Below are 18,633 nucleotides of genomic sequence, written 5' to 3' on the forward strand. Positions count from 1 at the left end.
CAACCAAACAACCTCTTTGGCATGTTGTTTTGAAAATAAGGTTGAGAAGTTTTTTGGCCAATTTTTTTTCAAGTTTCATAAAAATCTCGACGGATCATAGTTAAATGACAAACAACAACAACAACCTAGTAGAATCCCACTAGTAGGGTTTGGGGAGGGTAGAGTGTACGCAGACCTTACCCTTACCCCGGAGGGATAGAGAGGCTGTTTCCGGGAGACCCTCGGCTTAGAGACAATATAAAATAGTAAACAAGTCAAAAAAAAAAATCGGTATCCATCAAAAATAATGACAAAAATGGACATTATCTTTGAGTGTAGGTTTAAAATAGCATATTCCTGAATAATTTTGTCCTTTAATATTTTTTAAAAGTGAACGCTTTTGAATTTTGATATCCATCAAATACTTAACAAATGTTGGCTTTCAGATTTAATAGGAGTTGTAAAAAAAATCAATTAACATATCTAGGAAAGTCCTGTCAAATATCGGAAGCTGCAGCACCAAGAAACTTCACCAAACTCCAAAAATAGGCAAGAAATAACAAAAATTGAACCTAAAAGAATTGCACCTACAACATGAATAGATAAATATTTTAGTAATTGTAAAAGTTGTACCTCTAAATGTGATTTCCCCTTAATTTTTTCTCAAAGTTCCCTTAAATCTAAAAACAACATTTGTTACATGTATAATGAGACTTTAAGTGCTTATTTTGCTACAAGTGTAAGGACCAAAACCGCTCAAAAGTATACTTAAGGGACTAGCTTAAACCTGCCAAAAATTAAAGGACCATTTTATCATTTTCTCGTTCACATCGACTAGGGTTTTAGCTGGAGGTATATGAATTAGCTTCGCAGCAGCAATTGCTCTCCTCTCATTAGCAGCTTCTCACCCCCCGTCCCCGCTCCCCCTCGCTCGCGGCCGCCGCCGGAGTTTTTTCAAGGAGCAATAATGGTAAGGCTCACAAATCCGAGCTTTTCCGATAAACTCCATTTTTCCTTTACACCTTTTTTCGATGCTTTGTTATCTAATTTGGTAGCCGATATTTGGAAGAGAAAGAACAGTGTGTGCTACATTTTTGTTTTAGGATAATAACTTGTATTTTTTTCATTATAACTCTATATCGTTACGGTTTATACTATCTCTGATATGCCTACGCTATAACTTTTTCCAGTTTCTAGGAGGAGCATCAGTACATTAACTTATACTATTACTCCTCAGTCTCAAACAAGTTTTGAGTTATATATTCTGCTACATTACTTCTAAGAAATGTTTATTACATTTTATTTGGGCTGCTTTTTTCCAACTTTCAGTAGGTAAAACTAGAAATTTACTAAGCCTCACATTTATTTCTACACACTTATATACAAATCTGCAAGGATCTTGTTTTGATTAGTAAGGATTGGTCTCTATGTACAATTGTATTGACTTGTAGGTTTAGATTAATATGTAAATATCTTTTGTTTCCCCACTTCTTTTGGTTTCTTTGACAACACAGTAATGAATCTTATTGGTTTCATTAAGAACTTCAAATCAGAATCTTTAATGATGTTTTGATGTCTCTGTTAGGTTGGGACGAATCGATGCTAAATGATATTATTTCAACTATATTGCCTAGAAAATGTCGACAGGTTGATAAAAAATTAAAAATGTACCTCAATCCAAAACTTGTTGAGATTGGAATTGAATCTTCAACATTTGTTCTGTTTTTCTGGACTCAAACAATTACTACTTTATTAGCTGTCTTTCAAAACCAATTAAGGTTCTCTAACTGTTTAAATTTTCTACATTTTTACTGATATATAAATCTTTAAACATACTAAAATGACTCTTAAGAAACACCAGACGTAATGTGTGTGTACCAACACAACAAAAGCATCTTTTTGAAATGTGCATCTTCAAATGGATTCTTGGTGAAGTTGGAACTATATTTTTAAATTATGAACTGATGCATTTCTTGTGCATGACACTGTTATTCTATTATGTTGCAGGCCTTCATCAAAGTCCAGAAGACAAGGGCATATTTCAAGCGTTTCCAGGTTAAATTCAAGAGAAGGAGAGGTGCAGCTTATATTGTTTTCATCCCTTTCGTTCTGTTCTCAAATTTGCAATTCCTGACTCACCATTTTTGAATTTTTTTTTACCATGCAGAGGGAAAAACAGACTACAGAGCTAGGAACAGATTGATCAATCAGGACAAAAATAAGTACAACACTCCAAAATATCGTTTGGTTGTCCGATTTGTATCCTACTACTTTTGCTTTACTTTAAAAATTACTTAAATGTGATGGCTTCTTCCTGGAATTTTGTTTATTGTTTTGACATGTATTATCCATTTAATGTTACATGGTTGGATCATGAAATTGTCACAGTGAGTGCGCATCACATGATTGGAGTGTGGCACAGTAGCTGTGCTGGTCCTTTGGTTTGCTTCCTTAACATTTTTTCTAGACTAACAAGGACATAATTGCACAAATTGTGTCGGCTAGTATTGCTGGTGACATGATTCTTGCCTCTGCTTATGCTAATGAGCTGCCTCGTTATGGCCTTGAAGTTGGACTGACAAATTATGCTGCTGGTACTTCCACACAAGCTATTCTATTTTGTTTGGTTAGCTCACATGAAATTGTGTAGTTCTTAATTTCTTCTTGAACTGTTAACTCATTTATATTCATTTTAGCCTACTGTACTGGACTTCTTTTGGCACGACGAGTTCTCAAAAAGCTCGAAATGGACGAGGAGTATCAAGGGAACCTTGAGGTAATTGCAGATGTATTGTAGTGTTATGGGCGTTTTGTCCTTCTGTAGGGGGCTTTTATTTGTTAACTGGTATCAATTTTTTACAGGTCAATGGGGAGGATTACTCTGTTGAACCTGCTGAAAGCAGGAGGCCGTTCCGTGCTCTCTTGGATGTTGGCCTTATAAGGACTACTACTGGAAATCGTGTCTTTGGTGCTCTCAAGGTATAATTCTGCTTTTGGTATGGTGCTGTATCACTTAGTCTCTGTCTAAACTGCATTGCAAAATTTCTACTGCCTCCATTATATATCATGTGGATGTTTGACTGGAGATTTAAGAAATAAAGAAGGGTTTTTTACACTTAAGCCAATGAGTTAAAACATACAAAAAGTATCCTTATCTGGCATGCAACATACCTTGTCACTCCTATAAGATCATGCCATTAAGGGTAATATGGAAACCTTAACATTAAAGCGTTTCCAAATATAGAAATGTATCAATCTTTTTGGAATGAACCAAAGAGGATAGATTGCCATATCAATGAGATAGACGTAGTAATTCTATCTCAAGTTAAAATATACTTGGTGTAACAGATGCTTTGATTATTTTTTGTGAACCCTTTAATGAATAGTAGCCACTTGCTTAAATCTCGAAGAATATGGTGTTATGAAACCCTGATTGCAATTGTCCGAGGAAAGCAAATAGTGGGTTACTTTCTGACTATTATAATGTGGATTTTTGAAGTTAAGTGGAGTCCCTCCCAGCTGTCAAATTGGTCTGTTTCTTTTCTCTTTTGAGATTTGAGATGTATTATTCATGCCATGTGACCGTTTGTTTTTTAAGATGGATTATTCATGCCATATGATTTTTCACATTTTGTGTAAATAAATGCAATTCTTTGCTTGGTGGATTCAGGGTGCGTTGGATGGTGGACTTGATATCCCTCACAGTGAGAAGAGGTTTGCTGGATTCAGCAAGGATTCTAAACAACTTGATGCTGATGTTCACCGAAACTACATTTATGGTGGTCATGTTGCTACGTACATGAAGGTGAAATAGAATGGCTATATGGACTCTGTTTTTACTTTATATAATCATTGAATCCATGCAAATGTTCAATGGAGTGTTATGATGTTGATCTTACTACATCTAGGTGAACACAATGACTATTATGCTAAACCTCTTCCCTCTATTTATAGACTCTGATCGAAGATGAACCTGAGAAGTATCAGTCACACTTTAGTGAGTACATCAAGAAGGGTCTTGAGGCTGATCACCTCGAGGAGATGTACAAGAAAGTTCATGCTGCCATACGTGCTGATCCTACCTTCAAGAAGTCGGACAAACACCCTCCCAAGCAGCACAAGAGGTCGAACATCTTCTTTAGTTTAATTAATTCATTATCAGCTTTTATGTGCTTCCTGTTTCTATTAAAAAATTAATATATTCATGCATTTGTATGGTCAATGTTGACAAGCACTTTACTCTCATGGTTGAAGGATCTCCAATTCCTATTTCTCGTTGAAATATGGAATTCATTTATGTTTGCCTGGATAGTCTTTATTTCTAGAGTGCCATGTAAAAAATGTGGCATATGTGCTGATTATTCCAATTATATGCTATCTTTCTGCATATTCATTTTTGGATACTTTTTGCAGGTACAATCTAAAGAAGCTAACTTATGAGGAAAGGAAGGCTAAGTTGATCGAGAGGCTGAACGCCTTGAATTCAGCTGCTGGAAATGACGACGATGATGATGAGGATGACGAGTGAAGTGCAGTACAAGAATCCTGAAATATTGTTGCTTATGTTTTTATCATACTGTGTTTTTGCTTTTTTATTGATATCTCAGTTTTGCATGCTCAGTAGAATGAGAATTCACCAGTTGAACAATTTACAAGATTGTAGTGCATGTATTCCAAATTCAACAAAGCACTTTTCCCCCTTATCATCCTTGCAACACTTGGGCTACTATGGTTGTCTTAGTTTTTATCCAAGCTGTATTGATTCCCTATCACTAGGACATGCACTGCAGTCAATTTCTATGCACTCTCCACCAGTCCACTGAATCTCCAGACCAACTTTAGCTACTTATTTATACTTAACGAATATATGCAAAGCATGTGATTTTCACTTCTATGCACAATTATTACTTGATTATGGTCAAGTGATGCATTTTCACTTTTGAAAAAAAAATGTGAAATGGCATAATTTAGTTTAACATTGGTGTAGGTAAGTTGTACCCTTTTCTCCCCACAACATTTTCCCCATCCTTGTATATCCCCTTCCATATAACATGGGACCTCAAATTACTATCCAGCTGCGGAGCTACAGCCCCAAAACCTATAGCATAAGCAATTAAAGTTTTTAGTATGTGCTTGCCAACTAACTGGCAATATGGTAATCTATGAGCACCGTTATCATCATTAGCGTCCTATATTCTTGTGACCGTGCCGTAAATACACCAAGCTAGTAATTGAGTTTTAGGTGCATACCTATGTAATTCTTTATTTACTAGTAGGATATAAAAAAGAGCAGTTCGATGTACGAAACATTTGAACGCAGGGTCGGGGAGGGCTGCACCCAAGGGGTGTGAACCCCAATGCAAGTATCAATGACTAATTTCACGGCTTGAATTAGTAATCTATTTACTAACAGGATATTAGCTGAAAAAATCAAACTAGGTGGTCAAGCAAACTATGTATCAACATATTCAATTTTTTGGATATCCCCGCATTTTCTTGGTGAAATAGTTAACTACTTTTTAACTGTGTTAATTAGAATGAAGAAATTTGGAGTTTGAGAATCAAACCTTTTAGTGTTTGATCCCAATTCGGATATCGATATTTAATATTTTCAAAATAAAATTCACATTATTCGAAATTAAATAAAAAAATTAGAAATCAATTTTTTTACAATAAATAAATATACTTAAAATGGAGTATATGATAAATTTTTAGTAAAAGAGGAGTGTTGTTTTTTCAAATGGTTATTAATAAGAGTATCATATAAATTGGACCGGTGGGAGAAATAAACGATCTGTCACCCGCCAAAGCATGATTTCAAAAGTTCATTGCCCTGCACTTAAAACACTTGCAGTAGCAAATCAAATGCACCCAAACTACAGGAAAACCTTCTCTCATATATTCCAAGAATGTGCAAAACAATGCACCCAGGAACCAGGCAAGCAAGCCCATGCTCGGATGATAATATCTGGATTTCAACCCACTATTTTTGTCACTAATTGTTTGATTCAGTTGTATATAAAATGCTCCAATTTGGGTTATGCTGATAGAGTATTCGATAAAATGCCTCTGAGAGATACAGTTTCTTGGAACGCCATGATATTTGGGTATTCTATGGTTAGTGATATGGAGAAGGCAAAATTGATGTTTGATTTGATGCCTGAAAGAGATGTAATTTCTTGGAATTCTATGATCTCGGGGTATTTGCAACATGGTAATTATCAGAAATCAATTCGAGCTTTTATGGAAATGGGAAGAGATGGTATTGCTTTTGATAGAACAACTTTTGCTGTTGTTTTGAAAGCTTGTTCGGGTCTGGAAGATTCTATGTTAGGGGTGCAGGTGCATGGGATGGTGATCAAGTTGGGTCTCGCTACTGATGTGGTGACGGGGAGTGCAATGGTGGATATGTATTCAAAATGCAAGAGGTTACATGAGTCTATATGTTTCTTCAATGAGATGCCTGAAAAGAACTGGGTTTCTTGGAGCGCTTTGATTGCAGGTTGCGTTCAAAATAATGAGTTTGCTAATGGATTACAGCTGTTCAAGAAGATGCAAAAAGAAGGGGTAGGGGTGAGTCAATCTACTTATGCTAGTCTCTTCAGGTCTTGTGCCGGGTTATCTGACTTAAAATTGGGGTCTCAATTGCATGGTCATGCATTGAAAACTGATTTTGGATCTGATGTCATTGTAGCAACTGCCACATTGGACATGTATGCCAAATCTAATAGTCTGTCTGATGCTAGGAAGGTGTTCAACTTGTTGCCAAGTCATAACTTGCAATCTTATAATGCCTTAATTGTTGGGTTTGCTCGAGGTGATCAAGGATATGAAGCTGTATTAGTATTCAAGCGTTTGCTGAAGTCTTATCTTGGGTTTGATGAAATAAGCCTATCTGGTGCATTTAGTGCCTGTGCAGTTTTCAAAGGGCATTTAGAGGGAATGCAGATACATGGGGTAGCTTGTAAGACTCCCTTTTGGTCGAATGTTTGTGTTGCAAATGCCATTATGGACATGTATGGCAAATGTGAAGCACCACGTGAAGCTCGGCGTTTATTTGACGAAATGGAAATAAAAGATGCAGTGTCTTGGAATGCAATAATTGCAGCTTACGAGCAGAATGGACATGAGGATGAAACTTTGATACTATTTTTTCGGATGCTTCAGGCAAGGATGGAACCAGATGAATTCACTTATGGTAGTGTTTTAAAGGCCTGTGCAGCTCGTCAAGATTTGAACATTGGCATGGTGATTCACAATAGAATCATAAAATCAGGGATGGGGTTGGAGTGCTTCATTGGGAGTGCTGTAATAGATATGTACTGCAAATGTGAAAAGGTAGAAGAGGCAGAGAAACTTCATGAGAGAATGGAGGAACAGACAATTGTTTCTTGGAATGCAATCATATCGGGCTTCTCATTGCGTGAACAAAGTGAAGAAGCTCAAAAATTCTACTCTAAAATGCTGGAAGAGGGAATAAAACCTGATAACTTTACCTATGCAACAGTTCTTGATACTTGTGCCAATCTAGCTACTGTTGGGATAGGAAAGCAAATTCATGCTCAAATTATAAAGCAAGAATTGCAATCGGATGTGTTTATAACAAGCACTCTTGTTGACATGTACTCGAAGTGTGGAAACATGCAGGATTCCAGATTGATGTTTGAAAAAGCACCAAAAAAGGATTTTGTGACATGGAATGCTTTGGTTTGTGGCTATGCACAACATGGTCTTGGGGACGAGGCTTTGCAGATCTTTGAAAAGATGCAGCTTGAGGATGTTAGACCAAATCATGCAACTTTTCTTGCAGTCCTAAGAGCTTGTGCTCATATTGGGCTTGTTGAGAAAGGTCTGCAACACTTCAATTCAATGTCGAATAACTATGGATTGGATCCTCAATTGGAACATTACTCATGTATGGTTGACATACTAGGGAGGGCGGGCCAAATTAGTGAAGCTCTGAAGCTTATTCAGGACATGCCTATTGAGGCTGATGATGTGATCTGGAGAACTCTACTTAGTATGTGTAAGATGCATGGAAATGTGGAGGTAGCAGAAAAAGCAGCAAAATTTCTCTTGCAATTGGACCCTGAGGACTCATCTTCTCATATACTTTTGTCAAATATTTATGCTGATGCAGGAATGTGGAAAGAAGTTGCCGAAATGAGGAAAGTGATGAGGTATGGTGGGCTAAAGAAAGAGCCAGGTTGTAGCTGGATTGAGATCAAGTCTGTGCTACACATGTTTCTTGTTGGGGACAAAGCTCATCCAAGATGCAAAGAAATATATGAAAACCTTGACGCATTGATATATGAAATGAAGCGAGCTTCTCATATACTAGATGGCGAATTTTTGCTCAGCTGTGAGGCCACAGAAGACGAGCATGAATACCTGTTTCCAGAATGTGCAGTTTCTTGTTTTAGACCAATTTAGTTGGGAACCTAAATCTGGCTGTGATGGCGATTAGCTAGGGAAAGAAGCTTCCCTCAGGTTAACCCAAGCAAATGATTCGGCCAGATTGGGGATAGTCAAGACTGATATTAAGCTGGACGTGCTGGACCTCATAAGAGGAAGAATTATCTATTTATTAGCCAATCCTTGGACTTCACTAGAATATCTTCTGGCCTCGACCAAATTATGCGCACACCCCGTGGAGAACACGAAGGAAAATGAAAGATTGAGAAAATTGTGTTCCAGATTTGTTCACCTACAAGATGTGTGAATAACTCCATGCCAGTTCGGCAGTTCCAAAGGAATGCTTCAAAAGACAATTTGTAGAAACCGTAAGATGGTTGGGATGGCAGTCTTGGTCTTTCAACTACATTATTTATCTGAGGAATTTCAGTCTCCTGATTCTTTGAGAATCTTTATATGCCATTAGTGGATAAACTTGACATTCAATATGACATTCACGATGAAAAGAAAGCGAGTCTAAGTGGGACAATTGTCTTCAGATTGAAAAATAAGAGCAAGAATAACCAAAGCCTGAGAAAGAGGGGGGATCTTCACTCTGAGTGAGATGGAGACGATATTGCAGATTGACTGATACACTTCACTAATTCAGGGTTGGTGACTGGTTTCTCTACTAATGGGTATTCCATTACATGGACCATAATAAGTTCACAAGATCTTGTTGAGTTGTTTCCAATCAGAAATCTAAGTGTATCGTTTTTTTTTTCAATTTTAAACCTTGTAAAATTTAGACCTAATGTATTCCGGCTCTTGGTTTGAACCTGTATAGCAGGATTTTAGTGCACCGAGTTGCCCTTTGTTGTTCCTTTCTTCTTCCTATTGACCTTTGTTCTGTTTCTCATATAATAACCAGGATGTGTACACCTTGAGAATATTTTTTTCCATCTTTAACAATCTGTAGATAACAGGACGTGTTGAATAGCTTCCCCTTCTACTTGGATTTCCAATAGGAACAGGATTATGGAGCTGTCGTTACATGTATTCATGTTACCCTAATCATCATTTCTCAAGAACGTTCATGTAAGAAGCTGAATAACTAGACTTCCTAATGAGGTCACATAGGTTAGCAGCACATAATATAAACATTTGGATATTATTTTTGTTTCTTGCTCTCCTGATTAGTACTCCATCCGTTCAACTTTAAGTGATTTTTTGGCTCTTTTCACACATATTAAGAAATTCACCTTTTAGCATTAATTAACAATGGAATTGACCATATTAACCTTAAGTTGCTCATTGAAAATATAACGAACTATTCCTAGGCTCTTTACTCCAATGACAACTTTGGAAAGAAGAAGTTAATTCCTTCTTGATATTTGAAAAAATCAAATATTATGGACCATAAAAAAAGACCAAAAAATTACTTAAAATGGAGCGGAGGGAGTATAATTTTTGTGGATAGACCTGCCTGAACACTGATTAAGATGCTGCTTCTTTAAATGGATGAAGCGACTCTTTTAATTAGCTGAATGAAGATATGTCTTTTCATGCTTGGCATGGAGTTGTTATCTTACACTGGAGAGGTCTAGCTATTTTATAAAATTTCTACCCTTTAGGGAGTCTTTCCTTAACTTTCAACAATTCTATCGATAAATTCAAAGTATGAAAAAGACCCTCACGTTGACCTGTTCTAATTACTTCTGATAATATATATTGATAAAGGTCTTCTTTTCGCAATAATGAACAATAATATTACAACAACCTTCATGTGACATGTTGGTTTGCATTTTGCTGGTAGAATGCTTTCATATTCTCATACTGCAGTAACGTGCTTGCGATTGGAAATGCGAATGAGAACTGGACAATGAATATATTGCTATAAAGGGATGATATGCAATCTCCAAACGTTTCGCATTATCATATTCTATTCAAAATACGAACAAAGATTTCTGTTTAAAATATATTAACAAAAGAAACACCAAGCCAACTCTACCCCCAAGCACTAACTTTCATAGAAAGGAACCATGCAATAAAGCCAAACTGCGGATTCGTTTGCAGCCAATAGTACGTATATTTATGCACAACAAATTAAGCATTCCTCGTTGAGATGCTATTTCGATAAGACGAGTAAAGTACATCAAAATCATCTCATAATCTTTACAAGAATGTATATCTCTTATAAATAGCAAGCTGAAACTTGCAGGCGCTAAACTTCTTAGTAAAGCAATAAAGGTCTGATTTACACCCCTTGTCAAATTTTACCTTATCAAATCAGACTATCGCTTAGATCATGAAACTGCTGTCAGACTATCGCTCAGATCAAGAAACTGCCTTTGTACGGTTGAATACCCTGAAAAACATGTGAAGATGAATTAAACATTTGAGAGGATAAAGTTGGAAATAGCAAACTTGTGCTTTCATACTCCTGATGTGATCTGAATAATCATACAGTTCCTAGGTACATTTATACAAATAAAATAAGGAGATCTACAACGACAGCGATGCTAGACAATTTATAGGCATGGCTACTCAATCATAGACTAATTCTCGGGGTACTTAGGGGTCGATAAAAGGAGGTTCTATGACTACAAAAATGGGCATTCCATTGCTGGTTTTAGACGTATAATTAAGGCTATATCTATATGTTGGTTGGCTAGTTATCTTATAATAGTTGATCGGATCGCAAAGTGATCAAGCTTTAATCCTATTCAGATGAATTAATCCTATTAAATATAGGTGGCCGTCCAATTTTTGGGGAAGTGAACTTACTCCATGATCCATATGCTGGCAAGCTAACATACTGAGGACATGACCCAGAAGAGAGTCTGTCACTTCTAATGATAGATCCACTTGCACAGTCACGAGGCTGTAAAAGAAACAAGAATTAAAGTACCGTTTCACTTTAATGCAAGAAATGGGAGTTTTGGGGATGATATTCTGACAATAGACAATTAGACAATGTTTTGATAATAAATTAAACAAATAGAGAATTAGAGATAAGATTAACCAAGCAGAGATTCAGAACTAAGAAGTCGTTTAATATGCTAACAGGAAAGATGAAAGAAGTTGGAATGGAAATCGTGAGACAGTAGGCATTGTTTTGTGCACAGTAAATTAGACATAAGATTAACAATGCAGAGATTCAGAATTAAAAAAAAGTGTTTTATCAGCTAACAGGAAAGATGAATGAAATCGGAATGATCGTGAAATCGTACACATCTAAATTGTATACTCATGATATCTACTGGTTGCATTTGGATAAGGAAAGAAGTTAACAAACAAGAAGTGTACTATTGAAGGACATAATAATTTATGTCGTAAACTAAACAATGACAAACATATTAAGTGAGGCATCAACATCACCTTATAAAATCAAGTAAAGCGGCATTAAGAAAATCTTGCAATAATTTATTCAGAGGATTAGAGAGAACCAACCTGGAAATCCTTATAGAAGCATATCCGAAGTTCCTCCACATCATCGCCCGAGCATATCAACTCTGGAGTTGCATGGAAGGCATTTTGAATGGCAGTAATGATGCCTCCCAGTGGATATTTCTCGGAATTTGACGGTACATACCCAGCTTCAAACAGAACTCCCTGGTTAATTTCAATTTTTACAATGATGGTCAAATACCAGTCAAATACACTATGCAATTATATGAGTAAGAGGATGAACATATAAGTTTTCAACAAAATGAAATGAAGTCGTACTGACCTTTTAACAAGAAAAAGAACATGGAATGCTAAAAGAATGTTAAGTAATTCAATGTTTCAACATACCCAGAAAGTTATGATTCAGTTAATTAAGAAAGAATTCAGCACACATGCGAGAAGTTCACCATTTTCAACACTCTGTACCAACTTACAAAGTCCAACTGCTAACCCTCTAGGTATATTGCTATGAATAATTTCCAGCAGGCTGCGGTATACGTTACCACAAACTTGTATATCTGATATTGTAGATGATCATCTATTTAAAAATTCATATCAGCCAAGAGAAATTTTCTTAGGAAAGAAACTGATAACATCCGTGATTTAAGTTTTCATATAATATACGAACCAAGTTATTCAAGATGAGCTATAAAACTGCTGTTGCGTCTGATACATCTAATAATTTCATGGCCCCAATACTGAATATATGCAAATAAGTAACTGAATCAAAGTTTAGAATCAATAGAAAATATACAAGAAGGCAAACTTTATTGCAGTAAATAAATAGAATAACAATCAACTTACAGTGACATTATATTTGAAGTAAACATTCAAGGTCGTTAGGAAGTACTCATACTCATCATGGACAACTGGATAAGAACATGTCCCGTGTTTTTCTGCAAACAATGACATAAAATTATGAAAGATCACACAACATATAGAGAACATCATTTACCAGTCTGACTTTTGTCCCTATTAAGTTTTACAAGTGTAACAAACACAAAATTTTGAGCTTTGGGTTGCAGTTGGTAGACTGGTAAGGCCCTTAATCTCTCCATATCATCCATATTACAGTTAGGTGCTTGCTCAAGAATTAAAGGACAGTATGTCCTTCTGAAGTATTTTAAGGGTTCTTTTTGGTTGCCAGACAAGAGAGAGGATAAAGGGCGGATAATGTTATCCCACATTTAGTGGCAAATAACACCCCCAGACTGGCCTTAACTTTGGATTAATTATCTGCAAACTTTCATATGATATTGTCCCTTTTTTTTTGGGGGGGGGGGGGGGGTCTAATTTTAAAGAAGAAAAGGAATATGTAAAATGAGAATGTACAAGAACGTAAACTTTTAAGGAAATTAATATCCAGGAAAAGAAGGAACCTATATTGTTCAGAGATGTCAGCAATAAGGTCCTTTCTATTTTGTAAATCCTTCTGGTAAGTAAAGAATCTTGCTTCTCTTTTTAATCAAACTTATATAATAGCTCAAAGCCATCAATTGTCTTGCGAGGTATTATAAACTGAATATAAAATAAGGCAAAGAGTGATTACCCCACTGAAAATGAATATCCCCAGGGTCAGCATACAATAAATGAGAGGAGGACATGTTAGTTCCTTGAATTGTATTGAATTCTTTACAAATCATATAGTACAAAGTAACAATGAAAACCACCTCATGAGCCCAAAATGTTCCTTTTCCATGATGGCAATTTGAGACGGCCTCGCAACTAAAAGAAGGCCAGTACTTCCTCAAGGGTTTGAGCAATGTTGAAATCTACAGAATGAATGGATATATAAAGCTCATAACACAAATTATTTCAGAGTCAGTATTGATGAATATTTATATATGAATAGGCAGTAGAAAAGGGATACACCATTAAAGCTGAAGAAGTATAAGCTTCTTTATTCAGTCTCAATGCTGAATTCTCAATATTCTAGTTAGATCAATGGAGTAAACATTAACAGTTCCACCAATTATTTCTCTCTTCAAACAGATCTTTATCTAAGCAGTTAACAGTTCCACCAATTATTTCTCTCTTCAAACAGTCCTCGCAGAATAAAAGGGTGGTGCGTGGAAAAAAGGCTAGCAATCTACCTCTTTCTTATCAAATTGGGGACCAGAACAGCAAGCAGGCCAAGTTTCATCATTGTAATCAGCCCAAAGTCCATCTGCAGTACAATAAACCTTATTCATATATATCCAGCTCTCACAATACACAACAAGGAAAAACATAAATATGCATCCTTTCCAATCAGAGCACGACTTACGAATTGTGAATTCGGATGGCAAGTTCGAGCTGAAAAAATACAAAAATAAAAAAAAGAAAAGAAAAGGTAAGCCTCATCCTTTAAATATTATCAAATGAGTTTAAGTTCAACGCACTGATGGTGAACAAAATAGTTACACAATCAGGTCACTTATTAACTAATTAAAGGTAAATCTCAGATAAATAATTAAAGGTAATCTGGTAAAAATGGTAAGTAACTAACATGCTATCACTAATTGAAAGTGTAAAAGAATATCTACACTGTCATTTTATATATAACTTAAATCCTTATCAAATATTCTTACAAAACGCACAATTAGCTTATTAATTTACTAAAATTCGTTAGATATAATACAATTACAACCTGAGAAAAAAATCGAAGGCAAAGTGAAAGAAATCAATCGGTCAATTAACTATGCGTTACTATCTGTAAACGGAATACAGTCCTATGATTTACCGGCAACAGGCATTGGAGGAACAGCAGCGAGTTGTATTGCGGCAAGCGGTGGCTGGCCAAAGGAGAGAGAGTTTGAAGTAATCGAACTGTCTCTGATGTACTCCGCTTCGCTTTCGTAGTAATCCTTCTTCTGCAACCCAACTACAGTTGATTCGTATAAGACAAAATGCTACGATAAATATAGCTAGCAATTGCATACAGAGAATCGCTTTAATTGGAGGCGTAGCCATTGCTCTAGCTCACTACTATGAAGGGAAGAACGGCGGAGTTTGGATTGTTGACGTTAGGTAGTTAACGGACGAAGTATTAGCTGTAGATTTGGGGAAAACGTAAAATTCAATTTGAATGCGACTTATACATGTAATGGGACTCAATTTGAATGCGACATATAAGTCGCAATCTGGAATGCGTTATAAATCGCGAGAGCGGCGAATTGTCTTCTTAATTTAGCAGATGACGGAGACCTCTTTAAAAAAACAGTATAGGGTAACATTAATAGGAAACACAGTCACGACATGGTGTTGAATGTTAATTAATAATACTTCTAGTCATTTACCCCAAAAATAAAAAAAATACTTTTGGTCCCTCGGTTAACTAGTGACTTTTGTGCTTGTAATATTTGACCAAGTATATTTAATCTTTAATTAATTTATTTGTGCACTTTTTATTCCTTTGCTTGTGAATATTTACAAATTTATTGATTTATTAACCGTTCTACCAGTTTAGTACTCATGTAGTAGGTTAAGATTTTATCGATAATCCGTATTTGAGGATTGTATAGTTCCAGAAAATACTCAATTATATTAAATTTCCTATATAAAAGGACAAAAATACATATTTTAATTAGTTGAAGGTTAAATGTACTAATTCATGTACAACAAAGATCGAAGTCACAATTTGGCAATAATTAAGGGACAAAAAGTGTTATTATCACATAAATTATTACCATGTCACAAATAATAACACCTAATAATAGGTTCCCTTTTTCTCTCAGTAAAATTTCTAAGTTAGGGTTTATTCCAACTCAAATTTGACGAAGCCTACCATAAATTAGCAAACCCTTAGCCCTGAATTAATCTCTACATTTGATTGTTACTTCAGGAGATTTTACAACTGAAGAGCATACAAGATTCGTGCTTCACAAAACATAATTTATCTATTGGATATTCATTTGATCGAGTAAGCTCGTCCTCATGAGTCATAATTAACCATTTGAGTTATGTGTGTAACGATAATACTCTTTGAATTTTGAGATTAAGATGTTCTATTGATACACAAGTGTGTGAAATTACAAAATGTTGGGCTACAAATTATAATGCATAATTTTTTTCTTTTTGTGTGATGTTAGTTACTTTAAGTGGTAATTGATTGCAGTTTAAAATTTCATATGTAAGTTTATTGACGTTTATAATATTTTATTATTACTTTGGATCAAGAAAGTTGATGTTATTGTTTAGGATTAAAATTGTCAATGTTGATTAACTTTATTTTCAATGATCCCCTATGCTATAATGTGATGGTAGCCTATATTATAAGAGGTTTTAGGCCTACAAGGTCTTTTACAATGTTGAATTTAAGAAAATGTCTTTTTAGATCTCTTACGTGTAAAAGAAAGATCTCCTGTGTGTAAAAGTAAATCTTCCATGTGTAAAAAAAAAAAGAGGTAAGGTCATAAAACTAAAAACAAGTTTGTAAAAAGCCAAAAAACCAATTGACCCGTTGCAATTTCACGCGTGAAATTGCAAGAGATACCCATATGATACATTAGGAGCGATTACAAGTTGGATCAAGTTATTTAAATGGTATGTAATTTAATACCATTAGATGGGTTGTGCCCGTGCTGTAATGTTCGATACCGTGGTTCGTGTTATTTTGCATAACTGTGAGATTACCAAAAAGGTTTTAGCTGGCAAAATATTTTCATTCTTGTGCATGATCAAGCACTTAACACAACAATATCACTGAAAAGGAGTAGTAGTATCAATCTGATGAAATATTCAGAATATAAAAATATTTCAAATTCATTAAGGAACAAACTTGGTCAGAAAATTCAACTACCTTTATGTCTCAACTATGGTCAAAGTAACTTGATTCTAATTGAAATGAGAAACTAATTTTTAATTACACAGTGGAGATGCCTCTGAAGTCTGAACTTAACTAAATTTTTCGTTGCAAACAAGCAAAGAAAGGTACTCTTTACATACTTCCATCGTTTTCTCTGTCTAACTGGTATGGATCTCTAATTGAGTTGTGGTTTAGTTAAATCCTTTTTATAGGTAAAAACACTTATAGATCAAGCATTAACACATAAAAGCAAATAGAAGAGCAACTGATTGCACAGAAGCATCTAGAAAGACTTTGAATATAAATGCAAATACAAGAATGAACTGACTTGAAGTTTTTGTTGTAACATAATAAAAAAATCAAGCTTAATGGTAATGAAAAGATGACTTTTACCAGTTAGCCATTTTTGCATTAATTAATACTTCATATATACTAATGGTACATTTACAGATGATTAGATAGCTCCTTATTTTTGATATAGTTCTGATTGATGAGACACGAGCCGGCGTTAATGTGAGACTAGAGGAATGGAGGCAGGCCCTGGAGTCTAAAGGTTTCAAGTTGAGTAGGACCAAGACAGAATATTTGGAGTGTAAGTTTAGCGACGTTTCGGGGGAAGCGGATGTGGAAGTGAGGCTTGACTCACAAGTCGTCCCTAAGAGAGAGAGTTTCAAGTACCTAGGGTCTATTATCCAGGGAGATGGGGAGATCGACGAGGATGTCACGTACCGTATCAGGGTGGAGTGGATGAAATGGAGGTTAGCGTCTGGAATCCTATGCGACAAGAATGTACCACCGAAACTTAAAGGTAAGTTCTACAGAGCGGTGGTTAGACCGGCCATGTTGTATTGGGCTGAGTGTTGGCAAGTCAAGATTTCACATATCCAGAAGATGAAAGTAGCAGAAATGAGGATGTTGAGATGGATGTGCGGGCACACTCGGATGGATAAGATTAGGAATGAGGTCATTCGGGAGAGGGTGGGCGTGACTCCCGTGGATGACAAGATGCGTGAAGCGAGGCTTAGGTGGTTCGGGCACGTGCGGAGGAGGAGCTCAGATGCTCCGGTCAGGAGGTGTGAGCGTTTGGTTCTGGCAGTTACGAGAAGAGTTAGAGGGCGGCCTAAGAAGTAATGGGATGAGGTGATCAGGCAGGACATGGCACATCTTCAAATTTCCGAGGACATGGCCTTTGATAGAAATGTGTGAAGGTCGAGCATTAGGGTTGTAGGTTAGAGGGTAGTCGAGTGTTTCTACTCGCTGCACCGGCTAGTCTGATAGTGTTTTGTCTAAGACTGCTAGCGATTTTTGTTGTGTTTCATATTTTTTTTTTAATAATTATTATTTTTTTGTTGTTGTTGTTGTCTTTCACATTTTGGCCTTTCCATTTATTTGCTGTATTTTACGATGCTGGTACTATTTTTTTGGTTTCTGTTGTGGTTACGGATCTATTGTCTCTGAGCCGAGGGTCTCCCAGAAATAGCCTCTCTATCCCTCCGGGGTAGGGGTAAGGTCTGCGTACATTCTACCCTCCCCAGATCCCACTAGTGAGATTCTATTGGGTGATTGTTGTTGTAGATAGCTCCTTATTTTCTTCACTACTTCAACCAAAATTTTAAAGTAATCTATCTATTAATTGCTTTGTTGTTTATCTTTAATTATATAAGCTGCATGTTTCTTGTAAATTTAAAACAATCTATCCAATATTCAATTTAAAGAACAACTTTTATTGATTTAAAGTATCACAAAATTGATTGTCTGATATTCTTAGTTCTATTTAATTATATGATGGAGAAGTGCTTGTCTTTTCTTACTTCTGATGAAAGGGTTCCAAGCTTTTAGCAGGACATAATTGGAGAGACCACATCAGTTCATTGATCTGAGAAAAGTAAAACCTGGTGCTTACTGAACTTTCTACTTTTAGCAATTTAGTGCCTTTTATTTTGTGTGAAAACATAAGAGCTGGCAGGACATCAGAATATTCAAACATTCGAACTATCTCTAAGGAGCTGATTGAAATATTGCAA

General features: G+C 35.9%; 4 protein-coding genes across 4 annotated transcripts; 3 read left to right on the plus strand and 1 right to left on the minus strand.

Moving 5' to 3' along the window:
- Positions 1–813: 813 nt before the first annotated feature.
- LOC104116636 (large ribosomal subunit protein uL18) lies at positions 814–4,682 on the plus strand. The gene is made up of 9 exons (XM_009627533.4): positions 814–949; positions 1,987–2,056; positions 2,147–2,238; positions 2,447–2,573; positions 2,676–2,755; positions 2,842–2,958; positions 3,650–3,784; positions 3,934–4,103; positions 4,393–4,682. Exons 1-9 carry the CDS (start codon positions 947–949, stop codon positions 4,505–4,507), a joined length of 909 nt encoding a protein of 302 aa, XP_009625828.1. The 5' UTR covers positions 814–946; the 3' UTR covers positions 4,508–4,682.
- Positions 4,683–5,714: 1,032 nt separating this feature from the next.
- Positions 5,715–9,287, plus strand: LOC104116637 (pentatricopeptide repeat-containing protein At3g02330, mitochondrial). Its single transcript, XM_009627534.4, has one exon. It carries the CDS (start codon positions 5,791–5,793, stop codon positions 8,410–8,412), a length of 2,622 nt encoding a protein of 873 aa, XP_009625829.1. The 5' UTR covers positions 5,715–5,790; the 3' UTR covers positions 8,413–9,287.
- A 1,155-nt stretch (positions 9,288–10,442) lies between these two features.
- Positions 10,443–15,005, minus strand: LOC104116638 (ribonuclease 2-like). The gene is made up of 8 exons (XM_070177950.1): positions 14,546–15,005; positions 14,090–14,118; positions 13,917–13,990; positions 13,373–13,595; positions 12,628–12,719; positions 11,827–11,988; positions 11,161–11,257; positions 10,443–10,741 (listed from the first exon to the last, which is right to left on the minus strand). The coding sequence occupies exons 1-8, from the start codon at positions 14,773–14,775 to the stop codon at positions 10,680–10,682; spliced, it is 969 nt and encodes a 322-aa protein (XP_070034051.1). The 5' UTR covers positions 14,776–15,005; the 3' UTR covers positions 10,443–10,679.
- Positions 15,006–16,991: 1,986 nt separating this feature from the next.
- Positions 16,992–17,749, plus strand: LOC138894866 (uncharacterized). The gene is made up of 2 exons (XM_070179599.1): positions 16,992–17,004; positions 17,091–17,749. Exons 1-2 carry the CDS (start codon positions 16,992–16,994, stop codon positions 17,738–17,740), a joined length of 663 nt encoding a protein of 220 aa, XP_070035700.1. The 3' UTR covers positions 17,741–17,749.
- Positions 17,750–18,633: the final 884 nt, after the last annotated feature.

The sequence above is a fragment of the Nicotiana tomentosiformis genome, chromosome 6 (genome assembly GCF_000390325.3).
Source record: "Nicotiana tomentosiformis chromosome 6, ASM39032v3, whole genome shotgun sequence".
NCBI lineage: Eukaryota > Viridiplantae > Streptophyta > Magnoliopsida > Solanales > Solanaceae > Nicotiana > Nicotiana tomentosiformis.

Excerpts from the sequence above, each read along its gene's own strand:
- LOC104116636 (XM_009627533.4), top strand. Across the intron at positions 2,239-2,446 it reads ATCGTTTGGTTGTCCGATTT|ACTAACAAGGACATAATTGC; the intron begins GTATCCTACTAC and ends CATTTTTTCTAG. Across the intron at positions 4,104-4,392 it reads CCTCCCAAGCAGCACAAGAG|GTACAATCTAAAGAAGCTAA; the intron begins GTCGAACATCTT and ends TACTTTTTGCAG.
- LOC104116638 (XM_070177950.1), bottom strand. The coding sequence starts at position 14,775 with ATGGCTACGCCTCCAATTAAAGCGATTCTCTGTATGCAATTGCTAGCT. Across the intron at positions 13,596-13,916 it reads CCCAATTTGATAAGAAAGAG|ATTTCAACATTGCTCAAACC; the intron begins GTAGATTGCTAG and ends TTCATTCTGTAG. Across the intron at positions 11,989-12,627 it reads ACTTCAAATATAATGTCACT|GGAGTTCTGTTTGAAGCTGG; the intron begins GTAAGTTGATTG and ends GAAATTAACCAG.
- LOC104116637 (XM_009627534.4), top strand. The coding sequence starts at position 5,791 with ATGATTTCAAAAGTTCATTGCCCTGCACTTAAAACACTTGCAGTAGCA.